The 23,600-nt window shown below is 37.7% G+C and overlaps 4 protein-coding genes across 7 annotated transcripts; 2 read left to right on the top strand and 2 right to left on the bottom strand.

Annotated features, from left to right (window-relative positions):
- Window positions 1–1,199: 1,199 nt before the first annotated feature.
- On the top strand, window positions 1,200–4,027 carry LOC106151431 (uncharacterized). Of its 2 annotated transcripts, XM_087003913.1 has the most exons (3): window positions 1,200–1,528; window positions 1,944–1,974; window positions 2,594–4,027. In XM_087003913.1, exon 3 carries the CDS (start codon window positions 2,605–2,607, stop codon window positions 3,970–3,972), a length of 1,368 nt encoding a protein of 455 aa, XP_086860039.1. In that variant the 5' UTR covers window positions 1,200–1,528; window positions 1,944–1,974; window positions 2,594–2,604; the 3' UTR covers window positions 3,973–4,027. The 2 variants fall into 2 exon arrangements, with proteins under 2 accessions (XP_086860039.1, XP_013380179.2); XM_013524725.3 differs by lacking the exon at window positions 1,944–1,974 and having other exon boundaries at window positions 1,201–1,528.
- A 2,807-nt stretch (window positions 4,028–6,834) lies between these two features.
- LOC106161565 (uncharacterized) lies at window positions 6,835–9,580 on the top strand. Its single transcript, XM_013538560.3, has 4 exons — window positions 6,835–7,028; window positions 7,410–7,551; window positions 7,849–7,972; window positions 8,160–9,580. Exons 1-4 carry the CDS (start codon window positions 6,986–6,988, stop codon window positions 8,274–8,276), a joined length of 426 nt encoding a protein of 141 aa, XP_013394014.2. The 5' UTR covers window positions 6,835–6,985; the 3' UTR covers window positions 8,277–9,580.
- Window positions 9,581–10,725: 1,145 nt separating this feature from the next.
- On the bottom strand, window positions 10,726–17,338 carry LOC106161564 (uncharacterized). 2 transcript variants are annotated; one of them, XM_013538559.3, is made up of 3 exons: window positions 17,265–17,338; window positions 16,111–16,181; window positions 10,726–12,190 (listed from the first exon to the last, which is right to left on the bottom strand). In XM_013538559.3, the coding sequence occupies exon 3, from the start codon at window positions 12,163–12,165 to the stop codon at window positions 11,386–11,388; it is 780 nt and encodes a 259-aa protein (XP_013394013.1). In that variant the 5' UTR covers window positions 12,166–12,190; window positions 16,111–16,181; window positions 17,265–17,338; the 3' UTR covers window positions 10,726–11,385. The 2 variants fall into 2 exon arrangements, with proteins under 2 accessions (XP_013394013.1, XP_013394012.1); XM_013538558.3 differs by lacking the exons at window positions 16,111–16,181; window positions 17,265–17,338 and adding an exon at window positions 15,421–15,575.
- Window positions 17,339–17,789: 451 nt separating this feature from the next.
- LOC106161560 (uncharacterized) lies at window positions 17,790–21,700 on the bottom strand. 2 transcript variants are annotated; one of them, XM_013538555.2, is made up of 5 exons: window positions 21,093–21,700; window positions 20,598–20,687; window positions 19,422–19,549; window positions 19,018–19,127; window positions 17,790–18,094 (listed from the first exon to the last, which is right to left on the bottom strand). In XM_013538555.2, exons 1-5 carry the CDS (start codon window positions 21,279–21,281, stop codon window positions 17,973–17,975), a joined length of 639 nt encoding a protein of 212 aa, XP_013394009.2. In that variant the 5' UTR covers window positions 21,282–21,700; the 3' UTR covers window positions 17,790–17,972. The 2 variants fall into 2 exon arrangements, with proteins under 2 accessions (XP_013394009.2, XP_086860048.1); XM_087003922.1 differs by having other exon boundaries at window positions 17,790–18,279.
- Between the last annotated feature and the right edge of the window lie 1,900 nt (window positions 21,701–23,600).

Here is a 23,600-nt window from a genome sequence, read left to right on the forward strand (position 1 = left end):
TCTGAGCTTTTCTTTAGACCACGTGACCTCCATTGATGGCTATACTCTGCTAAAATCTCTTAAGAGATTTTAACAAAAAACCAAACTCTTTAGAAAAAAAAAACAGGAACTAACTTTGAATGTAAAAATGGATTCATTAACCATTGGTAAGTATGGGAAAATAAAACTATGTACGTAGAAGATAAGTCATCTGGTCGTATTTCGCATAAATAACGCCGTAAGTTAGACTAATCATAGGTCCAGTATTAGATTTTTAAAAACTTTGTTTTTGATTGTATAGAAACATGCCAATGTGCGCACTCATAAAATTTCTATTTTTTATCAATATAAAAGAAATCTACCAGCTTCCATGAGAGACTTAGAAATAAAAAAGGGTCTATAGATACTTTTTTTTTTCAACAGTTTTGGATGGGATTTACTTTCGTTACTCAGGGGGTTTGTTCAAATTTCCAGGATTCATTAAAAATTTTTATCTTATTCCTGATATACCGGTTAGGATGTGAGGTTTTATGCCCACTCTTCAGCCTACTCTTTTCAAACACGAGGATTCGAAACACCAAATGTGCACCAATAAGGTCAAACACTTTGTGAAACTAGACAGTCTCGATTCTAGGACGAAAATATAAAACTAATAGGGCTATAATAACACATTCCTTATTTACAATAGCCTGATCACCTTGATGTGTAAGCGCAAGCCATAGACACCACGATTTGTGTCAGACTAACGCGAGGTCGCACAAAGAAAACCCAAGTAGGCCTACACATAATGACCAGTGGTGCGATTTATTCGCTGACGCCCGTGACGCCGCTGACGTGGGATCTCCATACCCTCTACCAGGACGACAGATCGATTTTTCACAGATATTCACAGATATGTCTATTGATAAAAAGACAGTCATTTGGCTGTGGATTTTCCGCTTTTCCCTATATAATCCACAGCCAACCTGGTAGAGGGTAGGGTCTCCATACTCGGAGCTCCTTCTCTCCTGGAACACCCGTCTGTCTACTTGATTCTGTAAATCTCATTTTCCAGCTCTGTCCAGACCCTATTTTAGTAGTCCCCTTACGGTACATACATATATTAATTACTTCAAATTGCAGAGTTAGTTACTTAAAATCAGTGTTGCTCACAGCTGCCGGGGTATTACAAAAGGGCCCCTGAGCGACAACACTTCACCTGCGTTATATTCGTCATATAATCCATTCACCTGCGTTAAGCCCTTGCATTATATAGGTCGGACACAACCTAGAGGGTCAGGGGGGTCAGGGGAGATTCAGGAAAAGGGCCGGGGAGATTCAACGAAAATCAAAGAAATCAACGGCCCTTTCAAGCTCGCCTGGATACTGCCTGATGATTCCAACTTAGCTCGGGAGATTTGGAGGCTGCTGGACACTCGAGACTAGTAGGGTGGTGCTATTGGAACAGCATGACCACGCCCGTGCTGTTGTCGACTTGAACAAGGAATAGAACTCCGACAGGTGTTATTGTGGGAGAGAGAGTTCAGCCAACCGGGCCTATTGCATAAAGGTGAACCAAAAAATTGATATTTCATATTTCCTAGTATTGAAACTAAAGGACCGCTCATTAACGAGTGTTATGTCAATGCAAAGAACGGGTTATCGGCCTGTTATCGGCGTTTTGTATCTATAAAGCGTCTCGTGATTAAATTCAGCCCCAAGACGGGCATTTTAAGGCAATCTACTACTGACATTCTACTATTGCTAAAAAAAGTATAGAATAGTCCAGAAACTAGAGATATTTCCATTTTCTCGATTTCATCACGACGGTTTAAATAATTACTGGTACATGTGCACTCCGTACGCAGTATACCTGACTATAGAAATGTCACAATAGGTGGTTAAATTGTACATACATGTGCATGTACGTGTACCCAGACATATTATGTAACCATGGCGATATATACGCTTTATTCGGTTTACAGGTGACATGTGAATAGGGCCTACTTTCTCTTGGTATGTATGTCAAATAATACTCTGCCACCCTATCGCGATATAAGCCTTGAATATGTATAACCTCTCCCTGGCTTAATTGCCTCAGTTTTCGGCCCTACATGCTATGTGCCCGTACACATAAGTATTGTCAGGACGTGGGTATTTATAGCCTCAACATAAACAGTCTGAAACACTAGTCTAATACATAAGAAGTTTTTCTAGATAGGCCTACTATTTAATGATCAGTTTTTTCCTAGGGGAAAAGCCCAGATATAATAAAAAGGGTAGGCGACCTTGTCTATATTCGCTGTAATTTAGTGTAAAGCTAGGGCCTGGAGAGGACTCTTTTGTTGCCTTTTCCAAAGAGTTATAACTCCTTGCCTTTTCCGAACTAATCTGATATAGCTTATTTATAAACTAGATTCATAACATACATAATGCCGATGTTAAACCTTACATACATGTTTATCTAACAAATGTAGGCGAGATGCATGTATATTCTTTAAGGCATTCATAATTATTTCATTAATAATATCCCAATGAGAATAATGTTTATTTTCATCTTTAAAATCCTAAGGAAAAACTACAAACTCAACATTGTCATGGACATGATCGTGATGGTCTATGTTTTTTTTTCTAGCACCTGAAACGATGCGTGGGCAAGTTGTGAAATACTTCGCAGCCAGCTGTGGCATTATAGCAGTGGTGATCGTACTTGCTCTCTGGGAGTCTTCCACCGGCGGCAAATTGACAGACAGCCAGAACAGTGTGAAAAAGAGATATAAATTACAAAAATGCGACCAGTTGGAAACGACCCACGACGAAGCTGGCAATTTCGACCAGAATATAATCGTGCGGGATTTCTATCCCTATGCAGCAAAAATAACTGGTGCTGTTTTTCACGATGATGGCCACATTGACATTACGGGTGATTTGCTTACGACTCTCGTGCACCAGTTTTATCCCCAGACCGAGGATCACGTCAGAAAGATGTTCCCAAATCCAAGCGGCAATAATTCAAATATGGAGTTTTACATCATGAGTCCCGGAATGACTTTTTACAAAGGCGAAATTATTTTTTCTTTGAGACTTTGGTTCAATTACGAAAAGCGCTACTCAGAAAATACCATAAGCAGTGAGCCGAATAGTTGGTTTGACAATTATTTACTCACTCAGAAGTTTGACAGATATTTTAAACCCAAGACGAACCTTAGTATTATTGGGATTCCTGCCCCCAGACAATATATTATGAATGGCGGGCCGTCGGATGGACGTCTTGTCAAAGTAGGATCACATCTATGGCTCAGCTTCTACATGTGCATGAAAATTGCTGGCAAAGAAACTGGACATTTATATCTTTGGGAGTATAACCAAAATTATGTTATGAAGCCAACTATAAAGAATTATACCATGACCACAATAGATTCGAATTGGTCGCCTCTTGATATAGAGGGGACGCTGTATTACATTTATACGCTGGATCCTTTGAGAGTGCTGAAATGTGACTCCAAACTTTCTTGTGCATTTACTTTCAAAACTGAAAATGCTGATCAGCACCCATTTAAACTAGAGGACGATGTATTAAGAGGAGGATCGCCTTTTGAGTTATACAAATGGCCTTATTATTTGTGCATAGGCCATGCGAGAGTTCTTAAAAAATCAAACGGACATTCTGTGTATACTGCAAATTTGGTGCTGCTCAGCATTTTACCTGTGCCACGAATTGTCTTTGTGTCTTCGCCACTACATGTACACCCCACAATCCTAGATGTCCCCATAATTCGAGGTTCATTTATTGACGATCCTTACATATACCCTCTCAGTCTTATAATAGAAGACCTCGATACTTTAATGGTGGGAGTTACTATAAATGATAACAGGGCCGCCGTGATTCGTGTACGTAATGTCAAAAACATTTTGCAAGAAGCTATGGACACGGACAAACGTCTTGGTGCACGAAAGGGACCAAAAGTAAGAACGGTGCAAAAATACATTAAAAACATAACCCCGCAAAATTAAAATGTTAAGATGAAAGTCCGTTTTCTCAACGAATAAATGCTCATTTAGAAGTCTACATATGACTGATTTGCTTTTAAGACATAATGGCTTCTGTTGATGACTATTTGTTTTCTTGTCTGTCTTTCTGCATCCATCCATCCATCCATTTACAGAATCTTAATGTTACACCTTGCATGTACGGATACGAAACTGAGGAACTTGCCATAATATGGAATGTCTACGTGCCGTTAGTCGATATGTAATATCTAATTAACTAAAATTAAAATTCAACTCATATATTTGAGATTTTAAAATTATGCGAACGAGGGCCTTATAGTCTGTAGTGATAATTTTTAAACTTTCGTATCGTGAATCCAAAAGTAATATCGTGCTTCGAAGTTTTGATCTGTTGAAATTCAATCTACATTTCTTAAAATGTAAATGGGATATTTATATACAAGGAAAATGATTTGCGAAAAAAGGGTACAGTTAGGTACATTATTTAAATATAAAAATATATAACTGTGAAATTAAGTAATAGATTATTCATTATATAATATATGAATAGTTGAAAATTGCTTCCGTGCTCAGTATCTCCATATGATGCTACTAATATCATCACGGAAGACGATGTTTCCCTATTGCATGGTCGGGAGGCAGAGACTGAACATTTCAAGTAGCCTAATAAAATGGACCATTTAAGGGCGTGTCACCGGACTAGGTTATGCGCGTGTTCATTTTGCTAGGTATACTCAGTACTCACTGACAATGTAATCGACCTATTATTCTGTATCTACATGTATTGTCGTTGGCTTAAGTTAAGTATTTTTCAAATAAAATTAAAATTGTGTTTAGGCGTGACTTCAAATAATGCTCCAGAAAAAAATCTTCCTCAAAAACAAGATCATGAAGGAACATGACCCTGGACGCACTAGATGTAGGGCCTATAAGTTATCTTGTACTGGCTTTCCATGGCGTTTACAAAAGCATCCGTACAAAAAGAACATGTCAGTGTTCTTGCTGGAGGGACAGACCTACCAGTAGCCTAGCCTACATTTCTAAAAAAAACATACTGACGTGGCTTGTAAAGACGTGCATGAATCATTTGAACGCGCAGAAATAGGCCTATAGGCCAATAGGATTTTTATAGAGCCCTTAGGGGAGACCGGGGCTAGTTGGCCCAGTTAGACACTTTTGAGCCAACTAGGAATGGGTTAGAGTAACAAAACCGGTTTCAAAGTAAGCCCCATGAACTAAGCTACGTATACAACGTCATTATTTTTCAAATATAATGCCAGATGGCTCACAATTTGACAAAAGACGCAGTTGACATCAAGGGGGCCAACTTGCCCCGCCACGGGGCAAGTTGGCCCCAGGGTCGGGGCAAGTTGCCCCCCCTATACGAAAATCAAGTATATATCCCATGTAAACGCCTTGAAATACATTTTTATACATTTTTAATTTATCAAATTGATTTTTTAGAGTCTATGATGAATAAATAGTTCAAATGAGGCAGATTTATTGAGGTTTCCGTACGTCACGTTGTAAGGGGGGGTTGGATGTGTTGCAAGAACCAAAATATCCATCAATAAAATTCGTTTTGTTTTAATTAAGAATAAATTAATAATGGTATAAAGTAGGTTCTTAATGAATGAAAACGAATAATAAATTTTCGTTTTAAAAGAAAGTAACAAATTCAGTTTTAAACCATTGAGTATGTTTCAACAATGGTCTCAAGCTAGGGAGGGGTGGAAAATCCCCTTGGGACCACATATAACACTATAAATACAAAGGGAATCCCCTTAAAATGAATTAAGGCAAAATAAATGTTTTTCTAAGGAAAGTCCAATGGATTTACTTTTTAATACATACAATCAACACAACATTTCTAATATAAATTTTCGAAAAGACACCAGAGAGCAAATTAAATGAAATCAATCAGACGGTAAACACCGGCAAGCTTTGTCAATTTCACTAACTTGTTTTTTTCAAACAGCGTTGCGCGCAAAGGATTGTGGGTAATATGAGGGTCCAACTTGCCCGGAGTCTAGGGGGCCAACTAGCCCCGGGAGCACCTTTTTTTATTTTAAAGGATGGCAACCATTTATGATGCTAGAATGAGTAACGATGATGTATCTCTGTGAAACTTGAAACAATGAGCTTCAGTTTGATGCCCTATACATATATTATATTCGATCAAAAACCTTTGAAAATAGATTTTTAATTCTGATAAACAAAATTACTTTTAGGTGCAAAAATCGTTTATTTGGACTCACCGCTTAAGTAAAACTTTTTAACATCCGACACTTCCATAGCATTGTAGGCTACGGTCAATTTACAAGAGTATGTGACCAATTTTTTTACCTCGTAGTTACTTTTTCGTAAATTGACGGGGGGCCAACTTACCCCGGGGTCCAACTAGCCCCGGTCTCCCCTATAGTCTATTTGCGATTTCCCTCGGTGGTTGCTGTGGCACTGAGAACATGCAACTATAAAAGATAACCACAAACGAAAGGTCATATTAAAAAATCAAAGATGAAAAAAAGTCTTTTAAAGGGAAAATAGACACAATTTGGAGGGTTTGACCCCCACAGCACAGTTTTTGATTGCGTTTCTGTGCTATTCCCTATAAAATAGTTACCAAAATCATAGTTAACTATAATTACCTGTACCATACCAGTTCGTTAGCCCCTTTATCCAGTTAAAATTTGCTTCATAGCCTACACCATTTCGGCAGGTAAGTTAAAACTTTTTCATCCAAGCTAGACATGACCTAGGATGAATTTTTTATTAATCTAACGATGTTCACTTAATGTTAAAATTATATAACGTTATCAGTCATTCGGTAAATCCAGCGTGGGTAAATCAGTCAGGAAAAAACTGTTTGAGGCATTGTTTATGTAAAACATGGTGCATATTTATATCTCAATGAATATCTAAGTTATAGACTAGAATCCTGACCATGATAGTACTGCAGACGGGAGACGGGTTGTATCACTAAAACTCGACGCCGGCAGAGGGCGCGAAAGTCAAGATGGCGGACGGCGAAGACGAAAACTTCAGCGATCCGTATGCAGGTATTATGAACTAACTTCATTTACCGAATATGATAATAAGTGACACAAGGGATCATGCTGTTTGTTTGCTGTTTAATTGATGTAATAATATTAACATGTGAGGAAGCTGTAGTATAATGCCCAGCTTACTAAAAGATCTTATCTGCACTAGCTACCGTCCCCACCCAACAACAACAAATACATCTGTACCTATGAACATTTGTCGTTGCATGGGGAGTTCTCAATGCAGAACATTCAAAGTGGATCCCAGTCAAAATGAGTGTTCATCAAAGTGTGCGCTCAACGTAGCAAGCCCATCTGCCTCCTCTCCAAGTCACGCCAGCAGACTGTTTTCCTTTTTGAAAATGAATTCCAATCTAATATACTATATTTTTCTCGTAGTATCCACGGATGAAAAAGGCCCAGAAGACTACGTTCGTGTTCAGGTGGTCGTCCTGGGACTACAGGCGAAGAGTACACTGCAAGGATTCAAGATGGTCAAGAAACCAGCTAATTTTACTGTTGATGTTAAATATGAGGAGAGGTTTGTAACAAGGATTAATGCAATGATCTTCAATGCTTCGCTGTCCAGAATTAACTTATGTCATTCAGTCGGTATGGCTGCCAGTCTGAATAGCTCCCGTCCCTGTAATTTGCCATTAAAATATTCCTCTAAAGCAAGTTAACAGGCGCTTTATAAAGATCATCCCCTCATGGAAAAATCTTCATTTTCGTTTGTTAACTTTTGATGCAAAGATGAAATGCTGGGACTTTGTTTTGCTTCACAAGCAGTGTATAAAAGTAAAATAAGGGAAGTTTAAATAGAAATGCACTCTTACAGGTCCTTCACCCTTTTGGTTTTTGCCAAAGATAAAGACAAAAAGAAGAATCCCAGTCTGAAGAACTGCAAAGTGCATATCAAGAAACTGCCAGATGAAATCATTCCATCTGACTGCTATTATAAGGTTTGGAAATAATATTATTGTAGTATTCATTTATTAATATTCATTTTAAAAGATAATGCTTTTCAGCGTATGTTTTAGTGTATCTACAGTACTTAGTATACTTCAAATCTAATCATTTCATATAACAAATAATATTAGTATACTGAAACTGCAGCATTTATAACATTTAAATGATATGATTTTACAGGTCGACAAGGAACTTATAACAATATTTCTGCACAAAGCGAAGTCCAGGTCCTGGGAGCGAGATCTTGCTACACATGGCTTAGATACATATACAGAAGAAGATGGTGTCTCTAGCTAGTAATATTAGACAACTAGCATCACGTGTGTGATATCTTTTATGAAGATTTTCCTGATGACGTAATATAAACCCATTTTCTGTGTATCCATCTATTTTACATTATGACGCGGTTCTTTTATGCATGTTTGTTGTGATGTATGTCACTTGGTGCAGATGTGCATCTGGTGTCAAGTAATGACAGTGGTACTTTAGTCATGTTATACAATGTAGGTGCTAACAGATGTATCTTCATAAATGTTTTCAATTTTACAAGGACTAGGAGCAAATGTTCTCATCAAATTTATCAAATATTGTGAAGTATTATGAATCACTACGTAACAGCATTGAAAATGATAACAATTTGTGCATCAGCTTTTTAGAACATTTTTAGAGGCATTCATGCTTGGATAGTTTTTTCAAAAGGAAGATGAAATAAATGTCTTTTCACATTTTATTTTGTATGTTTAACAGGATATTTGTATATTTAGCTTTTGCTTATAAAGTAGGTAGTGTGCAGTCTTCTTGCAAAGTTTAGGTTAATTTCCTATACATTTCGTATGCTACCTCCACATTATTCACTTCTGTAGAAAAAGTGTTGATTTCTAGCTGAGATGTATTTTTAATATACTACCCCTAGATAACAAGGGTTATGTAAATGCCCCTGATATGCATAGTGATACAAGACGTGGAAGAAGTCTTCTGAGTGCCCATTTGACAAGTTCAGTTTAAGTACTGGTTAGTTACATGTAACTTCAATATTGTTAGTGGTACTAGTAACCCGAAGCAAAATGTGAAAATATTTCTACAAGATGTTGCTTTCAAAAAATATATATTTATTACAGTAGTGCAAAAGAATGAATTTAACTTGACAAAATATTAGCCATCAGTTTTATGGCATTTTACAACGGTATTGCATGTTCACAATTTTAGTTGTCTTTTAGGTGCCTTTGTGACAATATATGATTTACTAGTAGTCAAGTTAAATGAGGCATTTCAGACCCGTAGGCTGTTGTTGAAAAGTGAGACAAGTCACCAAAAGCACACCCATGGGTAAATCTAGCTCATAAGTGGAATAATTATGGCACAATTCAATCGGAGGCAAAAGCTTAGTGTACCTCAACCTTACAATGGTCATGCATTTGTTTCTTTCACTGTAGTCCTCTTGTGTTCTGATCTGTGTATAAGTCAGTGGGGTATCTTTTTCTATTTCAGACAAATTTTTCATTTTATATTCCAATTTTGAATGTCACAGTATACAAGAATTCACTTTCATTAATCCAATGAAATATAGCTAAATTTTGATTAAATCTTATCTGAGAGGGAAATTAGTTGATTGTTCACTTATTATATTCGTTGTGTGTTTACTTTCCACCGGGAGAAATACTGTTAGTGTCAGTCCTGCACTTGAAGTTCTTTTCTAATTTTGCTCTGCAAAACTACTTTGGTCCTCATTTAAGATTTGTCCGACTGGGACTCTGAGTACTTCAAAATGTCTGCCACGTTTCCCTCAATAGTTTTGAGGAAACGATGGTCCCCATCAGTGACCGTAATGACCACCCTGTCTTCCTTGTGGGCCACCAAGTCATTAATTGTGAAGGACTTGGACTCGGGGTGTTTTAAATGGCCATTGGTTTCTTCTTTAGTATGGGGCGGCGACTTTTTCCAACGTATTTGGAAATGCAGAGACTGCGGTGAGATTTTCTTCTGCTTCTTGTCTATAGTTTTTCGGAAAACGTCTAGGGCATACTTTTGGATGATGCACTCGGTTGACGTTACTTGGGACATCTTTTTAAGTCGGTAATGCGGCGTCTGAAAGGAATGTTTTTTTTTTACGTAATTTGCGACACGATTCGACAAACAATTCTTCTTTTTACAACGGAACAAAATTTCGTTGATGAAATATTGTTTTCAGGTAGCTCATTACTCTTCATGTGGCTAATAATTATGCAGCGTTTTCTTACCTAATTTTTTGGAAAGGAAAGCCGATCTGTGTCCGTTTGCCCGGTGTTGATTAACGTGTAGTTACGTGTACGTGTAGTTTTATTTTCTTTAAGTACTTCTTGTAGAAAGAAGTGACGCATTTTGCATCAGTCATTTGCCAGAAAATAACCTAACGGAAAGATTTTGGATATCAGTCCTCAACCACCTTATAAGGTACAGGTACTTTCTACCTGTCAGACAGAACACAAAGAAAATATTCTTTAATTCAAAAGAAATGAAAGTTTGACAGGTGACGATGTTGAAATTCCCACGAGTCACGCTTTTCATATGTTGACACGGCTGATTCATATTTACTCTCGGAAATTCCGTCATGTTATTTGTTGCTCATATCAGATAAACATCCGTTTAACTTGTCTCTTTCTTCCGATGCTGCTTTTTTTTTTACATCGGACTACTAATCAAACATTAAAGTAGGTTAAGTAAATAACTACTAAATAAGACGTCACTAAACACTGACTAAAAGGGCAAATATTTGGCTATCACAGAAAAGTGATTTTATTACATCGTATAAAGCCATAAGGAGACTGATTGTATAAAATATAAATATTAGACATTAGCAACAAATGCGGTTATGATCCATGGAAATGTATTTTGCCTCCGGTAGCTGATGGTGAAATGATATAGCTGAAATGCACTGAATCGCTCTAAGTCTTCTCTATCGCAATCGCGAACTATACCTACTCTATCACACTATTTTGTCTATGTTTAGAAATTGAAATAGGCTACTTGATGTTAACTCTGAACTTTTGTGCCCTTTGTACTGCAATTATTATAATATAACAGCTAATTCGAACAATTATCATTTTCAAAAAGTATAATTGGGTTTCTTTTTAATTATAAGTTATAACTTAAAAGCATAGAAATACTTACAAACTGATTAGGTCAAATATCCCTGTATGTACGTATAAAGTTTTCAACTATTATCTCTGTGTAAGTAAATCTTCGCCTACCCAGAGGCGATATATCCTTTGTGAACTTCACAAGTTAAAAAGAAACATACATACATTTCTTTTTTACTTGTGCTTGAATGATATTTCATGCACCTACATTCACAATGATTCGTCGTTCCCGTCCATGGGTCTGAATACGATACATGCTGTATATGCTGTCCATCACGACGTCTGGCTTATCACTGCACATCGTTGTTGTTCAGAGGCTGCTGGCTCAACTTCACGTGCTGCTCAATACCGTACCTGAAATGGCACCGTCCTTTAGTTTCGAAGCAGACCGAGTTCTTTTCAACGCGGAAGCCCTTTAGACCATTTTCGATTTCCCTTTTGAAGATGTTGACAACATTTCCCTCAACAGTTTTCACAAGGCAGTTGTTCTCCCTAGTGTTCGTGATGCTGATCATGACGTTGCCTTCAAAGCGACTCTGAATGGTGAAGTGCCCGCCGTATTCCGTTTCCGAAACGATGAGTTCGGCTAATGTTTGGCTTTTTGGTGCTACGCGGATTTGACTGTCAACGCCCCAGCTTAATTCCTCCTCCGCGATCTCTCCTTCTAGGCGATTCAATGTGATTTCGCGTTTGAAGCCCGCGTTGGCCTGGAACACCTCGCACGGCGTTTGTAACTGAACGCCCATCTCCTGTCCCATCATGACCCCCCTTTCAATCTCCACGTTACACGAGGACCGCGTCACTCGCTGTGTTTGGAAAGAATAGTCTTGTTCCCGGTCTGTGTTGTTTGTGAAAAAAGTTTTGAATAAAACTTGAGCCTGTGGGTGTTTTGGTCGCGTCTCGTTCCCGTAGACAGGTTCAGCGTGGATGAATTTGACTCTCTTCCAGTTGATGGTGTACTCCAGTGCTTCATCTGGGATGCGTTTTTGCTCTTTGTCCTTCGTTCTGTCGAACACATCTTTGGCGTAGGCCTTCATAATGTCTTCAATGTCTACCACTTCGGTCGGCATTTTGCTGGTTTGTTGAAATCACTGTCTGAAAAGAGAAAATTATAGTGAATATACATCCGCGCTGAGAGCATACTCATAATAAAGCTGGAAACAGTACGATTATTAATTTATCAGTGATCAGACCGATTGTGGCTTGACTCGATAATAAATCACCAATGTTTCTTCAAAAAAAGATTCTTTGGTCGTAATAAAAAGATGTGCTCCCTTAAATATGCTTGGGGTGTTTGGAAAAATTCCATCAAAATCCTTTGTTTTACAGGTGAGGGACTTTCGAAAGCCAGAATAATGTCAAACATGAGATAAGAAAATTCGTAATTTCATCTAAAGAAATTAGATTTAATTAGATGAATGTCTTGGCAAAAGAAATTGCCCTCAGAGCTTTGGGAAAGCATTTTTTTAGTTTTGCCTACCATACCTTGGTATAACGTTATTCTCGTGTTGGCAAAACTATATCGATGCTTGTAAATTACATTAGCAACCCAAACCGACGAGTCAAGTGACTAGCTCGCCAATAACTCCTCTTATACAGAGACTAAGAAAAGGCCATGTTTTTTCGATCGATCAGGAACATCTTCCACTAGGTTTTTCAGTACTGAGCACTGTGATGGGTAGAGTTTCCAGTAATTATATGGATAAATGCATGGGTTTGATAAAGAATGTAAATTATTATTATTATTATTATTATTATTATTATTATTATTATTATTATTTCGAATTTTCAAAACTTGAAAACAATAATTCGCTTCATGTTTTAATACATGATGCTATATTATTGGATCGTTATCCTGGACTCTATAATTATATATTTTGTATGCACTTGGTCAAGGAGTTCGGTTTTGAGCACCGCGCAAGAGAGTAATGCCAAGACGTTCATAAAGATAATGGAGGGGCTCCCGAGGTTTCAGTGCAGGTCTGCTGGGGAGGAAAATCAATAAGATTCCCCATATATCGCTCAAATCTGTGAACGTCTCTGGGAGATGGGGAAATGCAAAATATATTACGGCAAGGCATCCAGACCATTTTATAAAATGCACTGGGTTTCCTATGAGATCTGTATTGTAGTGAATCACTAACTGGCAAAACGTTTTATTTCCCTTCTGCGTCGAATACATTTCTTTTTTAACTGTCGAGGCGGCATCCTTTCATGCAACTAGAATTGTTACCTGTTAGAATTAGCTATAACCATTTCAAATGATCTATATACAAAAAATTGATTGCCCTTTTAGTATCTAATAAATGTCATTTTTCTCAACATTGGATACAAGCACATAAAAAACATCGTTCGGATAGAAGTAAACATATTATTTTGGAAGGTCGAATTCAAGGTGCTGCCATACCAAACAGCTGTTTCCTGACAGGGGTTACCTGTAAAATGTTAACCAGACGGGCGCGTGCTTACCACACTTTCCTTGTTGCTCGACCTGAATATTGCACACCTGCCCTCTTTGCTCACCTACTGTCTCGGCTAATGATGATTTACTTCTATGTACCAACATTAATGCAGTGGAAGTCTTATTTGAAAAAGCAGATCTAGACTTTTGGCCTTCCTTTGGATATTGCTCGTTTGTTCTTCGCCTTACTTTGAACGCCTAGTTTGAACACTATATGAAATCATATAAGCATGTAGATTATGACATTAACTTAATGCGCGATAATGCATCTTATGCGGATCGATTCAGGTATATTGCTGTAAAATATTTACCAAGCGTTTATCTAACGTTCGTGCACCAAATCTTTAAACCAAATATAGAAACGTGACCGGCACGCGTCTATCAAATAGGCCAGGAATTTGATATGAGTATAAATGGTAAAATGGAATTTGATATGAGTATAAATGGTATAAAAGTTTTTCTGTTGCTGTCAGAAGCGATAATCGCTTTGCTAGTATGTACATTTTATATCTTCATTGCATTCATTTCTGCAGTGGGCAAAGTACGCTTCTTTTGATTAGGTGATAGTGTTTACAATGCAATGCACCAGATACAATTGTGAAGTAAACAATCATATCAAGGTCGGGTCATTAGCAATCAGATAGAAGTGACAGCTGAACGATACAACATTCTATTTCAGTCTTTGCTTATAAAAAATGCATCCATCCTCTTTGCTGATCCTCCAAGCTGTTTTTTAGCATCAGTTACACCGAAAAAACTTTTTAGCAACAGAACAATTAAGGACTGACACGCCTTCACAGACCCACCTAATGTCAAAACACATAATAATTTGGGGTGCAGAGATACATAACTGAACTGTATATAAGATATAACTGACAGGAAAATCATCATAAGACAATCTGAAAAGTTCACCGTGTTCTATGTGATATCCACTCATGCAGTTGCACCTGAAGATATTGAAGAGACTCACGCCATACAGAAGCACGCGAACACCGTGTAATTTGCCAGTCGTCATCAGTTATCACACTCGGAGGAGTCAAAACGAAAATAATAGCTACTTCGCAAAATCATTACCAGAACAAGAAATTTGTCAAAGTCTTTTCTACAAATTCCATGCATAGACGCACGCTAGGTATGGCGATGGTTAACACCATCTAGTTATAGTGTAGTAGGTCATAATCTCTCTGTCATTTTCACAAACATTGCACTTGCGTTAATGTTTTTCATGTTATGAAAATATCAATTGTAAATAAAACGACATTAGCTATATGAATATCAGCATGTAGAATATGAACACACTCAACGTGTTTAATATTTGAGCCATAACATCAACATAACCCGCATTCTTACCATGTCAGATAGAAAGGAAGACTGCGCATCACACATGATACTGTATTGTATTTTTGTTTATATAGTATGAATGTGTTCAACACAAATTCTATAACAGGTGGACGCGGGCCTGGACATTAATAATAATGCATTTCAGAAAATGAACCTATTTCTTTTTTAAATGGGCAATACCCGTGCAATGAACGAGAGAAAATTCATTTCTAAAGATGAACTTTTGAGTAGTGTGATTGGATGGAGCAAAATATTCGAATTTAAGATCCAAATGAATTGATTTCAATTGCTGCTTTTAAATATATGAAACACAAGGCAGTTTTAATATGATTTCCGACGCTTTTACCTGCCCAACTATAAAGATTCTACTTCTAGAGCAAACGCTAACCTATCCTAACACCTGGCCTCTGAGGAGGAACAACTGCAAACATCAAATTAAGTAACAATCTTATATTCCCATTTGTAAAAGATCGAGATTTTTTTCATTATAAGTATCATAATTCACACCGAAATATAAGCCTACCTTGATGAATCAAAATGGCCACAGCTGTATTCCTATGAGATCGACCGATGAACCAGCTGGCATGTACAAGTAACAAGGTTTGATTAACGTGAGAGCGCCCTCTGGGGGCCCATAAAATGCCGTCTTACAATTGGTCGATTCTCTTTCCCCACGTCAGAAACAATGCCGATGATACAAAGCCGAGGCATACATTATGCATGCTAATCGATTTAATATGATATGAATGCTGTAAATAATCATATCTTATTGCATTAGAGTTCAACCGATACCGGTATTAGCGTCGCGTCCCATTCAACTGCGTTCTTTATTGATTTGTTAGGCAGAAAGATTGCGCTGCACACATTTTCACAGAATGGCATTCATTCGTAGAAAAAAGTACAGTCCTCATTTTAATGCCTACGTTGAATACCATCAACTTGCAGAAAAACGGAGGGTTGAGGCGTCAAGAAAAAAATCTTATACTTTTACAAGCAGGAAGATATTTCTTTTTCTTTTTTTATGTAATATACACGTAGTCCTTTTTTAACTGTGAAAAGAATTTTCAAATATACTTTTTTGGCCGAAATAACAAACACTCACAGAATAAAATCGCCTCTACTAGTGGGCAATATTCCCAGTAAAGAGTACACTATTTATCGAAATTACTTCGTCAACGATTATATTGATATGTATCAACAAAAAGACCCTTACCTTTATCTAAAACAGGATGCTCTTCACTTCCGCAGTTACAGGGACTCTCCTCCACAGCCAATGGAAGTATTCTGAAAGCCAAGCATATTGAAAATGAATCTTAAATCCAATTTTCCGTCACTGCTGTGTTTGCCTAAATGCATTTTAAGATTGGTAGATAGCAGTCAATATTTCATGGTTATTCTTTCAGATGAAAGAGTTATTTAACATGACGGATGGGACAAAAATCAATGAGTTGATGGAAACATTCACCCATCAACCACACTCAGCGAGTTGCTGTGCCCATCTCATTGTGTTTTGTCTTCGCAAACGCAATCTTTGTGAAGGCGGTTGGAGATGAGCACTTGAAAGACAATCGCCTTTTGTTGACACATTTAAAACTCCACACACGATTCAGTTCACTAAAGCTGTAGAATAAGGTCAAAAATTTCATCTAAATAGACCTTTTCGTTCATTGTGACTGACATGCAATGTTAATGCTGGAAGTTATGAGACTTCTATAGAAATGTACCTACCAGTCCCAGCAAAAAAACCGCCTAAAATATCAGAAAAAGCTTCCGATAATTAAGTATGCATACTCCACAATTATAACCGAACATCAATTTATGAAATAATTTCCGGAAACAGCTTGTAGTTTATCCTCAGTCTGATATGCCATACCGTTCACCATAATTGCAGGGTGATATGGCTCGGGGTCTTATCAAGCACAATTTACTGAGGTGTAGGTCGACTACCCGTGACTATCAGCAATGCATATTTATATACCGTTACATTCCTTTGTTTTACACCCAAGGGTAACGTCAAATGTAAACACATTTTTATGACTTTACAAGAACAGAAATTGCCTTTGGTCGACGAACAGGCCTGCTTCCCCCTCTCATGCCTTCTCGAGCCTTTTGATCTCCCCTTACAAGCAGGCTCATATCTCAGAGTTAGCGGTCTCAGTCTAGGGCGTTGTTACATCAAATATTTGTGTTGTTACGTTAATCAACGTTACAACTCTTAAAAAATTACCCTTTTTCCATCAGATATTAGCCTCAGCTTTTTCCGTGCTCAGATAAAATTACCTAGAGCATCAAAGTCGGAAGATAACTATAACGATGTCCATCTCAGAAAGATATATTATGAAGTTGAAACTTGGACGGAAAACTTACCTTAAGTAGTCGAGTGACACGGCAAAAGTGTAGGTAAGCCTCTTCCTGACGTATACATGCAAATAAATTCTTATTGGTGCAAAAACCACATGGTAATCTGACGTCAATGATTTTGCCGCGTAGCATTCAAACTTAAAAAGTAGTGAAATGTTTTTGAAAATAACTCCCAAAAAATCCAGAAAGGGCTTGGAAATGTTAACAGGCCAAGAAAAATGTTTCTCATAGGAAATGTTTTATTCAAAGTATAATGGGGAAATAGTACTAGATAAACAAAGAGCGATAAATGATCAAGATCAAATACTTGTGTTTCCCGCGCAAACGAGCTTATGGAAAAATGAGTGATTTAAATACGATAATATAACAAGTAGCACTTTTTTCATTTCGTTTTTCTGGAGGTTAGAATGGAAAATTATTTCAAAGGTGGAAAAAAAAATAATTGAGAGCAAGAGTACGTGCTAGGAAAAATAAAATGATGTAACTTATGTTTTCCCTCCAAATCTAGTGTTTAGAGGAAAAGTCTTGCAGTATTTCGACAAATACATTTTTATTCCGTTTTAATCAGAGCATTACTACTTCGTTGGATTATTCCAAATTAAACTTGCTTAGTATGCAATGCTTTATTAAAACATTTGTTTTTTTTTGCCCATTTTCGACTTTGCAAAGCAATTAACGATTCTGTAAAGCAAAATTTGGCCTCTATATACAAAACTAATCTAAAATGGCCAATAGCGGATCTATAATTTTCTTCCAGTCCTTAAGCGACCAAGATGGCGTGGCCTGAACGATTTGTATTCCATTTATGAAGAAGTCAGGTGTCTGGGCTACTCCTCCTAAAAGTACGAAAAAAAGAAGAAGAGCTGAACGACACAAAACAGCTGGTAAGAAGAGGGAGAGAGGGAAGAAGAGGTTGAGGTGTGATCAATGATTTTCTTCCAGTCGTCCACAGTCCAAGATGGCGTAGCCTGGGTAATCGTTTTTCCGTTGATGAAGAAGGTCGGCGCCCCTGCCACCCTTCCTAGAAATATAAAAGTAGGAAAAAACAGGACAGGGCACGGGAAGGTAGGACGAAGGTAAAGAAGACATTTTGGTTTAAATACAGATACCACGCATCAGGCCCGTAGCCAGGGGGGGGTTCGGGGGGTTCGAAAGAACCGCCCCTTTTGCTGGGAAAAGGTCCACTCTGGGTAAAATTTGGTCTAGGTACATAAAGTTTTTATGGGAAAAGGTCCACTTTTTCAGAAAAAAGAACCCCCCTTTTGAAGTTGCTGGCTACGGGCCTGACGCATTGTGTAATATTACATGTAGCACAAGTGGTAGTAAAATATCGCCATATCAGTTTTACATTTTGACACGTTAAAGTTATAATTAATAATGATGAATTTTTATGATAAGATAAAGCACTTTGCAATATCCATTATAGTAACAATAAGTTGTATAAAATGTTTTTCTTTGTTGAGATCCGGTGTAACGAAACTGAGGGTCAGTGTAACAGAAAGTCCGCCCTCTACTTAGTTATAATGGTTAGGGTAAGCCTGACCTAAGTGGGTCAAAATATAGGATTACCGGAAAAGTAGAAATAAATGGGGAGTGCGTGGACTCTCTATCTTGGGGGACTCTTTGTCACGTTACATCGGTTATTCAACATTGAAGAGAGAGAGAGAGAGAGAGAGAGAGAGGAGAAAAAAATCATACAAATTGAGTTAGCTCTCAAAAGTCGCTCAAACAAATCACATAATGTTTTATTTCATATTACTTGTGCATCCATACTTCCACTGGGTTCTCAATGGACTGTCGTAGTTGGCCAATTCATTTATAAACTGGCTCGGGTTTACACCCACTGTCCTTGCTACAGCTGCCACATCACTGTAAATGTTACATAATAAGATTACAGTGCGTATCTGGATTACAGGTTGACAAAATCCCCACATCAAAATCACACTATTTGATATGTATATGTAGATGGGAATATACATAGATGTATCAGTTTCCAATTCCATCGAACAATAGTGGATGATAAGAGGTTTAAGTGTTATAGCTATGCACATAGTAGGGGCTCTCGTTGATTGTGCGAGTACAGACCATGACTCGCCAATAAATTCAGAATAAATTTGGCCAAGAACAAGCTTCATATGAAAACTGTAAGTTGACCCTTCTTACCTGATAATAGCAATGGCAGATTTGTTCTCAGTCGGTTTGTTCAGAAACCTATCCTGTACTCTGAAGACTGCGTTCATATATGCCAACGCCACGGCTTCATTGTTCTTGGCAGCGATGAGCTCTGCCCCCTGCATCGTGCATGGGAGAACTTTTTAATGAGAATTATCACAAACCATACTCTTAAGACTAAGGCCGCATTCAGAACAGGGGACTAACTAGTCCGAGGGTCAAATATGGCGACCCACTAAAAAGCTTGTCGTCTAATCCGCTAATAGACGCTAAATATATTCCCCGTGGGGAAGTATTCAAGTGGGTCGGCCATATTTGGCCCTCGGACTAGTTAGTCCACTGTTTTGAATGTGGCCTAACACGAATTTATGTTTTACATAAATCTCTGAAGATTTACCGTGGAACATAACACTTAATCTAGAAGAATCGCTATCAAAATTGAGGTGAAAAATCTCAGAAGTCCGTGATTCCGCGGAAAAAAATCATGTCTGATAACCCATCTACTACTGTAATGCCTTCAAACCGTTTAAGTACGTATACATTCACCACATTAAAAAAAGACGAACTTCAAACTAACAATCTTTGCCAAACATTTAACTCGAAAGTTCAAAAATAGCTCTTTGTGTATTATCTGATATCAATGAAAATATCTATTGTTCAATGTGACGGTTATACTTACATTGGATTTGATCATATATACGGTTGATCATGATTTGCGAAGTCAGCCGAGCTTACATTACTAAAACATTGTCATTCTCTATGAAAATATGCACTTAATCATCCCACTTACATACGACGACGTTGACACTACTCAAGGTGCGAATGATTTGTGAAGAGTCACGTTCGTGATCATGATCAAGAATCTAGGCACTTAAAAAAAATACAGGATGCAAAATGGTTCTTTCCAAAACCTGCCTAAAAATATAGGCCTACAGACATGCATTGCACAACCCTTTACACGTACAGTTAGTTCAGAAATATCTCAAAGGGACCTGAAGTTTATTTTCGAAATAAATAAATTAATTAATAAGTCATTTTTGTCTTTAAACCTTATTTTACCTACATCAAGAACATGCTCATTTTGGAAGACATTAAAAGACATTCCGAGTACCGCCATAATCAACTGAAAGTCGATTGAACCATCAGGAAAGGTATCGAGTAATTCACCTGTGCTAAAACGTAAGCGTTGCGGTGGTAGGGCAATGGAAAGGAATGAAAAAGAAGTCGCAACCTCTTCCCACCATAATAGTCTGCCACCTAAAAAGAAAAGCAAGATAGTTAAGGTAAACGAAGTCCAAAGAGAAATATGACTGTTAATAAATTGTAAATAAATTATCATACAATAAGCTGTTACGTGCTACAAATCTTGCGAGAAAACAAAGACAACCGCATAAAAACATCTTTGGAATTCGAGTGAAGTGAAGTACGAATTCACGGTACATTTCTATGCGTGTGCTCGAATTTCAATTTTATAAAACAACTGAAGTTCATGTTTTAAACATGAATTATTTCAGTCATGAAAAGCCAATCAATCCTAAAATTCATTTTCTTTGCTGCCGCAAATGCACCCCTAGTAGCTATAGCCGTTCTCGTCTTTGATTTAAAATAATATCATTAGTGCGCATAAATCTGTAAAATATATTTTCCCAGAGTGCGTGTTACCTGTAGCAAAGTCGGGAATGCCTCCTTGGTATCAGAACATTGCAGATCTATAAAGAAATCCAACTGAATAGGAGCACTACTGGAACCATTCCCGTACGTGTGTCCTGGGGGTAGTTTGGGGACTGGGACCTGACTTGCTCCCAGGGAAACAACAGAAAATAACACGACAAGTTCCACTGCAGCGTTCATCCTCTTTCAGCACGACTGACAGGATTCAGCACCAAGTCTGGGCAATAACCTCGGGATGCATGCCCTGTCGCTCGTGACGTCACACACCATTATCATGTCAGTGGCTTGGTGGAGGCAGCCGAGACATTTACCTGCCATTGTCCCGTCTAGCACATCCCAGGATGCATTTTAGTAATACAGCGGGCGTGCACAGCTAAATGATGGGCTTTGCCTAACACTGTACTTTACCTCCGGCAAGAAGTCACCGAGAAATACATGTAGGCCTACATGGTCTCCTGTTTCAATCTCTGGAAAGGTCTTCCCTCTAACAGGACCACAGATTGATTTTCTCTTGATAATCTCTGGATTATTCATGACAATTTTTTCTGCTGTAAATTAATTTCATCACTCAGCTGGCCTCCAGTGTAGAATATCAAAGGCCTGCGTGGGAATAAATAAAAAAATAATAATCTATCATTTTTCTTTTGGTGTGAGCAATATTATGAATTAAATTTATATATTAGTTGAGTAGGAAGGTGGTCTAACCCCCCAACCCACCCCAGGACACATCCTGGTTACGGGCCTGATGTACAGCTGAAGATGTGACTGAGGATATCGATGTGACAGATTAGAATGCGACTTGGGTCCAACTTCAGGGGGACTCTCGCTGAATGCTATCAGAAAAACACTTCCTTGCAATGAGTAGAATTCAGCAGAAAATCTGCAGCCATGGTGATTGTAAGAATACATAGGACACAAGAAGAGGAATGACAATCTGTTAACCTGATTACATCTAGTGAGAGTACCAATCGAGTTGGATCGATCTAGGTAGAATTATAGTTTCATTGGGAATTGGTCCTGGTCAAGTACTCTTTACAATTTTTACCTCCGCCAAGGAGGTTATGTTTTCATCCCTCTTTGTCTTTCTGTATGTCTGTCTGTCTGTTTGTTTGTCATCAACATAAATCAAAAAGTTATGGACCGATTTTGATGAAATTTTCAGGGTAGGGCAAAAATGGGTTAACTTAGAAGTAATTAGTTTTTGGTGGTGATCGGGTTCAATAATCAAAAATCAATCAACAACATAACTCAAAAAGTTATGGACCGATTTTGATAAAAATTTCAGGGTAGGTCGGAAATGTGTTAACTTAGAAGTGATTAGTTTTTGGTGGTGATCTGGATCAATAATCAATCAATAATCAATAATCAAAATCAATCATCAACATAACTCAAAAAGTTATGGACCGATTTTGATGAAATTTTCAGGGTAGGTCAGAAATGGGTTAACTTAAAAGTAATTAGGTTTTGGTGGTGATCCGGATCAATAATTAATCAATAATCAATAATAATAAAAAATTGCTGCCTTGGCGGAGGTCTGCGCTCTCGGAGTGCTTTTCTAGTTACAATATTTGTCACACGTTTCCTTGTGTGGCACCAGCTTAAAGATCAGTAAGTCCAGGTTTAAAACTTTTCAAATAATTTAAATAAACATATATTGGACTGTTGTGATATAATTCTTATAATTACAACTTTTATATTTATTTAGGGTAACACTTCTTATTATACTAACAGATTCCGCTGGACAAAGTGCACTCCACCTGGGTGGATGGTGAGGAGTCATTTTAATGACAAAGAAGGGCATATATCTCCCGACTCAAAAAAGTTGAAGTGATTTTTATTATTTATATTGACAGAACCATCATTAGTTGATACTTATGGCAAGTATCATGAGTCTACTCCCCGCTGAGTCAGGTGATCTTACGTTTTTTGTGAGGGTGGGGTCTCAAAGTGGTTTCGGGGGAGAAGTGAGAAAAACTGGCATCAATTACAAGGGGGATAAAATCATTAAAAAAACAATTTACTTGTGATGTTAGATGTTTGTTCCAATCTAATATATACATTGATATCAAATATTTTATTCCTTGCAAAATTATTCTCATGTACAGATATATATGTACCATAGGCCTATTTAGGCCTAAAGGAGAGTGAAACTGGTCATCTCGGGACAAAACCAAAGCAAATATTGTCTGTACACCCCATATTTTTGCCAAAAAATGGATATATTTCCATTTTACTTCACAGGAGTTCATAACTCCTTCGGACACATCTTCACACCAATTTTCATTAAAACCCCCACCCTCCCCATTTCGCCGCTATTTGGTAGGGTTACTCTTGAAATGGCACTTAATTGATCTTAATTGGCACTACTCCGCAGAAATGGAGTTTCTTCCGAGATAATAATTAATACGTTCACAATGGAAAAAGTACAGTTGCTGCATATTTTAACAATTACGTTTGAGAAAGGGCATCTGTTCCGTTTTCTTTTAAATACTGAAGTAT

The sequence above is a fragment of the Lingula anatina genome, chromosome 2, assembly GCF_051362555.1.
Source record: "Lingula anatina isolate TDL-2025a chromosome 2, LinAna3.0, whole genome shotgun sequence".
In the NCBI taxonomy this organism is placed as follows: Eukaryota; Metazoa; Brachiopoda; class Lingulata; order Lingulida; family Lingulidae; genus Lingula; species Lingula anatina.